Source organism: Branchiostoma belcheri, unplaced genomic scaffold, assembly GCF_001625305.1.
Source record: "Branchiostoma belcheri isolate BF01 breed outbred unplaced genomic scaffold, Haploidv18h27 scaffold28, whole genome shotgun sequence".
Taxonomy (NCBI): domain Eukaryota; kingdom Metazoa; phylum Chordata; class Leptocardii; order Amphioxiformes; family Branchiostomatidae; genus Branchiostoma; species Branchiostoma belcheri.
The window spans coordinates 70,535-77,495 of record NW_017803887.1 but is presented as its reverse complement, the minus strand read 5'-3'; the positions used below and the strand labels follow the sequence as shown (position 1 = coordinate 77,495).

The 6,961-nt window shown below is 36.6% G+C and overlaps 1 protein-coding gene across 1 annotated transcript in view; it reads left to right on the top strand.

Annotated features, from left to right (window-relative positions):
* LOC109472509 (fibrillin-1-like) overlaps nucleotides 1–6,961 on the top strand; it is a 97,298-nt gene that overhangs the window by 47,103 nt on the left and 43,234 nt on the right. The window contains exons 33-35 of the mRNA XM_019772290.1: nucleotides 76–186; nucleotides 331–441; nucleotides 972–1,082. Coding sequence (XP_019627849.1) covers nucleotides 76–186; nucleotides 331–441; nucleotides 972–1,082 — 333 coding nt within the window. The remainder of the gene's footprint in view (nucleotides 1–75; nucleotides 187–330; nucleotides 442–971; nucleotides 1,083–6,961) is intronic.

Genomic DNA, 6,961 nt, shown 5'->3' with positions numbered 1-6,961 from the left:
TGTTTTTCCTTTTTTTTAGATATTTTCAATCGTGACCTTTGTTATATGAACGATCTTTATTTCTTTTTTACCCAGACATAAATGAGTGTGTCAGAAAACCTTGCCAACATGGACACTGTGTGAACAAAGCTGGCGGATACAAATGTACCTGCTCACCTGGTTGGACTGGGCAGAACTGTCAGCAGGGTGTGTTTTGTTGTCGACTAGTAACCACTTACATATTATTGGCATTGTATATTCTTATTGCATTTTGTAATGTCTAATTCCTTTTTTTACTTTTATATTTATAATTATGACCTTTGTTATATTAATGGTATTTTTTTTACCCAGACATAAATGGGTGTTCCAGAAAACCCTGTCAACATGGACGCTGTGTGAACAAAGATGGCGGATACAAATGCATCTGCTCCCCTGGATGGACTGGACAGAACTGTCAGCAAGGTTTGTTCTTAAGGCATAAAAATATATGTATAATAATGTCAGCTTGTTTTCAATCAGTTCAGCTACACAGAATGTACAATTGCTGTACATTTCTTTTGTACACACATCAATGAGTGCACGACGAAACCTGGCAAACACGGAAGCTGTGTGAACAAATGTGATGGATACAAATGTCAGCAATGTTACATTTTTTTGTGTGCTTCCTTTTAGTTTTGAAAAGAGTCCTTTATCCCATGTTGTGTTTTCAGGCCACGAACTTGTTTCCTTGGTCCTATTTGCAAGGCTTGCGCGTGTGCGTAGATGTGTGTAATACACACTATGTGATTTATGCGCATGTGAGTGTGTCATAGGGATTTTTCTGTAAAGATTGATAGGTTTATTGCAAATTTCTGGCCGAAGGCTAATTACAAATAACAAAAATAAAGAACATTAAAACAGAGTACAAATCTACATCAGCGAGATATCAATGGCAGTTTCCCCTCAAATTGTTCAATTTCTAACAGTGAGTGCTTTTTTCACTCATCCCACAGACATCAACGAGTGTACCAGAAGCCCTTGCCTACATGGACGTTGCATGAACAAAGATGGTGGGTACAAATGCTTCTGCTCCCCTGGATGGACTGGACAGAACTGTCAGGAAGGTGAGTTCTGCTGTGTGTAGCCTAGCCATGAGTTTCTGTTTTTCCTTACCTTCTTCTTTCCTTTACTTGATAATTAGAATGATTACGGATTTTGTGTTGGATTATGCATTTCTTTCTTTATCCTACAACCCTAAATGAGTGTAGGTCTGTAGGAAGACCATGCAAGCATGGAACGTGTGTGAACAAAGATGGTGGATACATCTGTTTGTGCGCTAAGTAATGTTACATAAGTGATTATTGGCTGCAGCTACAGATATCAATGGCAGTTTTCCCTCAAACTGTGCAATTTCTAACAGTGAGTGTTTTTTCACTCACCTCACAGACATCAATGAGTGTGCCAGGAAACCATGCACACGTGGACGCTGTCTGAACAAAGATGGTGGATACAGATGCATCTGCTCCGCTGGCTGGATTGGACAGAACTGTCATCTGAGTGAGTTCTGGCTAGTAAAGAATAATAGTAATAATAATAATAATAATACTAATCATCATAAAAATTCCTTTTTTTTCTGTTTGTATTTCTATTGAGGCCTTATCTTCAAAAACATCCCATACTCGAGGTATGGGATGTTTTTGAAGATAAGGCCACTTAGGCAATTTAATTGTCTGAATTATAGTAAAAAAAAATCATGTCTGTATGCACAGTTTCAGGACCTACATTTCGTCAGATTTAGGAAATCATCTTGCCTTTTTTGCTGAAATGCTAAAATATGTCTGAGGTCCAATTGAAATTAGTTTGGCATAATTATATTGATGAAGTTAATTGCAAATTCATGCCCGGGGGGCTAATTGCAGATTAAAAACATAAAAGAACAATGAAACGTACTATAAAATAACTAAAATCTACATGATAAAAGGTAGTTGTATTGAGCTATAGCTATGTTATATAACCAGGGACATGCATGGTGTTAAAGCAGAAAGTGATTATTAAACAATTCAAAACCAAAATCATAGTTATAGAATCAGATTTGCCAAGAACTAGTTTCTACGAAAAGACGATCCCAACCCATTTGACGTCATTTCACAGTTACTAATTATTATTTTTTTCAGTCTGGCGATGTCCAACTGGATGGGACGGATATAAAACCCACTGCTACAAGTTCATGACAAGCAAAGTCGGCTGGGACAAGGCGAATAAACAGTGTAAAAATATGCGCGCAAATCTTGTCTCAATCCATAGCCGTGAGGAGAACGAGTTCATCAATGGTCTCATCACCAACGGTAGGTAATTAGCAATTTCATTGGCAATGGTTTTTCAAGGCACTAATTTATTTCCTTGCTTGGTTCTTGTCTTGAAGACTTTGTACCATTGCCCAATAATGTTGAATCCTTTAGACTGACGAATAATGATGTTTTTATTTGATAATGCATTAATTTATAGAATTCTCATTTTCCACATTGATCATATTTCACAAGTATGTAATAAGGCATATTCTAGCATTTCCTCAAATTATGAAAAGAATTGAATAAGTTATGTTTTATGATAAATTATTTAAACATAAATCTCTAATTGGATTACTGTTTTATCTAATTTCAGCTCCAAAAGGGGAACAAGCTGTCGTCAGCATTGGACTGCACAAGAATAAAAATGGAAAGTGGGAGTGGTCTGATGGATCCCGGGTTTCCTACACGAACTGGGCTCCCGGTGAACCCAACAACAAAGCCATGTGGTCTCTAGATACTTGGTGTTCTGCTATGTCCTCCAAGGTGTGTGCTTCTAATTACGTTCGTCATAAGGTTATGGGGTATGGTGCATGTATCCTTATGATATTTGGTAGGTAGGATGGGGTTGGGAAAAGGAAGATCAAGGACAATTTTGGGCACTCTAGTGGTTTTGTAAGATATTGCAGAAAGAAATTGACAGTGCATTCACATCCTGTATGGTAGAGGTAGATTGCTTGCTTTATTCTTCACTGCATATTATCTGAGACCAATACTTTCTCATGCTCACTCCATTGCTTTGTGTAAACCCTATGAGTCCCACATGACTGTCTTTTGTCCTCATCTCTTTTGCTTTGATTCCACAACCAAATCGCACATGCTTCAGATTCTCACCCATGGGGAAGGATATTGTAGTACTAATGAATATGAAATAAATAAATCATTTTCCTGGCTAACAAAGCGCATGTACGTCTACTTGTATGGCTTACAGTGTGGCTTATGTGCTTAGGAATGAAAATGGATGCTGTTCTGTTGTTGATGTACTTTAACGTTGGTATAATGTATTGTTTCCAACAGAATGGCAAAGAGTGGATCTGGGGAAGTAACAACAAAAAGGGACAATGGTCAGACCAACGGTGTGCCGGTGGTTGGGATGGCTTTCCGTACATTTGCAAGACTCGAAAAACACGCGAGGTTGCACGTGGGCGTTAAGGCTTGATGGCAGCCCGTCACATGCATCTGTGCCATGTGCAATCACATCTAGCACATTGGACACGTGCATGTAAGTTGTAGTAAGCTATCAATTGGTCAGAAAAAGGAAGGAAGGGAGAGGTAGTAGAGTGATTTCAAATTAAAACTTATATACTAAGCTGATGCAATATCATAGTTTGAGAAAGAAGGGAGAAGAAAGAAAGAAAACAAGAGTGAATAAAAGAGAAATAGAAGAAAAAGAAAGAAAACAAGAGTGAATAAAAGAAATAGGGAGAAAAGGGAAGGAAAAATAAAGAAAGATTTAGTAACATAGAAAGAAGTGTGATGAACAATATCAAAGACAGGTCTGTGATTTAACATGACTGTGACATGCTAATTCTTTTGACAATCATTGATGTAAAAATACGCTGCATGAGAAAGTAGTAAGATTAATAAATATCTAAATTGAACTTCTTTAATTACTACTGTTTTATGAGAGTAAACTCGGACTGATATAGCTTGTTCTCATCTACATATACATCCATTCTGTAAACTAAAGAGAGCATAGCTCATACATGTAGCTGGATTCAATTCCCAAAACAGTATGCTATACAAGAAGCACCTACTATACACAGAACATCAGTACATTTGCTAATAAACTGAAATCTTAACAATGACTAGTACCAATTGTAATGACACTAATGGTACTGCATGCTGTGCTTTTTTTGCAGAAAACCAAAATTAATTTGCTTTTTTATAATGCCCTTGAAGAGTTGTTTCTAAATACCATTACAGTGATTTGGTAAATGGTTCAAGCAAAAGCACGTGACTCATAATAATCTACTAGAAATGTAGCTTGTGACCAATTTTATGCCTACAATACAAATTATCAGCATTTTCTTACATTGTAATGATGAACTGTATTGCAAGCTGTTGTACAATGCATCTTCTGACACGATGTTATTTAATTAACTATGCTTTGAGACTTATCTAAAATGACAATGTAGGGATGAGAATTGATGGAATTTCAAGTGTTTCAATATCTAGTAGGCGTTTTCAATGTAATGAAAAGATTCTTATTTGCTTCTGAAATATGACTTCTTAGTTGAAACTGATTTGGAAAGTATCAGCCATATGTTAAATGACATATAAAGACAAATTATGTTTAATGGCGTATTATCAGCCATATGTTTCATGGCAGTTGCCGAACATTTCTGTGATGTGATGGTAGTTGCTTTTATTCACTCAAGAGCAAATGTGTATTACATAAACTGTGGAGTTGGCGTCAAATGATTTTGAATACTCACATGAAATGGAAAACATCATGGACAATATATTTACTGAAGAAGATACGCTGAGTACACAGTATAATCGGCTTTGTCATTTATTTTCAATACAAAGGTACTGTTAGGCCATCGTTGAGTTGATAAATAACACGCCTTAGGGTTATGGTGACATGGTGTCCCCAGTCGGTCTGTTGACTATCTAAGGGTTCTGGGCTTACAACAGACACCGTAGAAAGATGGCAGTATCAGCATTATTGATGCTTGGATCGATGGAAAAATATTTAAAGCGCAGAGGTGGTTAATAGACAGATTTGAACACGTCAACAACAAATCCCACAAAACAATACTCAGTAAGGTGCAAACAAACGAATCCAACACAAAAATTGGCCATAAAGTGAAAAAATACTTTACCAGAGAAGTTAGCCAGTCAGAAAAGGACAAGGACAGACCAATATTTATTCATAATTCAAAGAAATGAAATTAATATTAAAACGTGCGTGGGAGTTACTGAAACAAGCCATCATAAGCATTACATAAAACCCATATGCCATACATCAAAACAACAATCAAATCAAAAGTGTCTGGCAGGGATAAAAGAAAACTTTCAGAAACATTTTCACAAAGCTGCTCACTTTTGAATACAGCCTTTTATTACCATAACAGAAAATCTGCTTCATGTTTTATTACTACCTAGGCTAGAAGAGTAAACCTTTCATTTTTTAAATTTTCTTTGTACATGCTACTCTAAGAGAAGAAATCGTTGATCTCTTTTCGAGCGCCGACTGATCTTTCAAATAATCACAGGTACCGGTCTTAAAAGTAAGAATCTCAAACAAACAAGTGGGCGTTATAACAGAAAAACAGTATCAAATCAACCTCGTCTGTAGATATGAAAGCAATGTGGTATGCCGATCAGATTGCCCACGTTTCAACTATGTATTGTTGCGATAATAGTTTTCCTTCATCTCTGCCAGACATTGTTGTTTTGATGTATGGCATATGATTCTTATGTAATGCTTATATGAGGGCTTGTTTCAGTAGCTTCTCGTCTCCCACGCAAGTTTTAATATTAATTTCATTTCTTTGAATTATGAATAAAGATTGGTCTGTCCTTGTCCTTTTCTGTCTGGCTAACTTCTCTGGCAAAGTATTTTCACTTTATGGTCAATTTTTGTGTCAGATTCGTTTGTTTTGCATCTTAATTTTGTCAGTCTATATATTTTGTACATTGTATTTTTTTAGTAATAAATCTACAATACGTACCAGAACTCACCTCAAAGAGGTTAGAATGGATTGTACATTTTCTGTTACGTGGTCTGATTTCAATCACACTGATTTGATTGATAGATAGATTGATAGATAGATAGATAGATTGATTGATTGATTGATTGATCGATCGATCGATCGATCGATCGATCGATCGATCGATCGATCGATCGATCGATCAATCGATCGATTGATTGATTGATTGATTGATTGATTGATTGATTGGTTGGTTGGTTGGTTGGTTGGTTGGTTGGTTCTCGGGTTTGATAATTCTGAACCAGAAGATCGATTTGAAAACAGAGTTTGATTCGCGTTTTATTTGTTGCGACTGCCGTGTAGTGCCAAAAAAGCATGAGTCACATTTTTTGTCAAAAATGACAAAAGGCCCCACCCAGTGTTCGTACAGCCTGGATGAAGCAAGTCCTACGAGACTAATATCACAAGATATCGAAAACAGCTTCCAGCTACTGCGTGTGTATCAAATTGAATTCCAAGCATTCGATTTTGCACGTAACACAGATTCTAGTGACTACTGGCACTCTCTGCATATGTATGATCTGGTAGGCGATACTGATCAATCCGTCGGTTGTCGAATTTAAAGAAAAAAATACTGAATTGGAAGATCAAGGTGACAACAGTGTCTGTACCTCACTACACTCGAAAAGTGAATTCATGTTACATTCAAGTTTTTCTCTGTCACTCTTTCACATGTTTCCGCAATACCATTTTATCAAAGAACAAAAGAAATAGGAGTTTGGGGGAAGTCCGAACCGAGTTGCTTACTTACTTTTGTACTTGAACACACGAATTTTTCCCCAAAAATTTTCGTACATTGTTTCGGATCCATGATACCCTCTTTGCAGTAAACTTTAAAATGTAATGAAGGAGAAACAAGGAAATAAGTAAATTCATTCGGCCTAACGTAGCATCACCATACGTAGCATGACGAAATCCTAGATCCTTAGCCATCTTTGC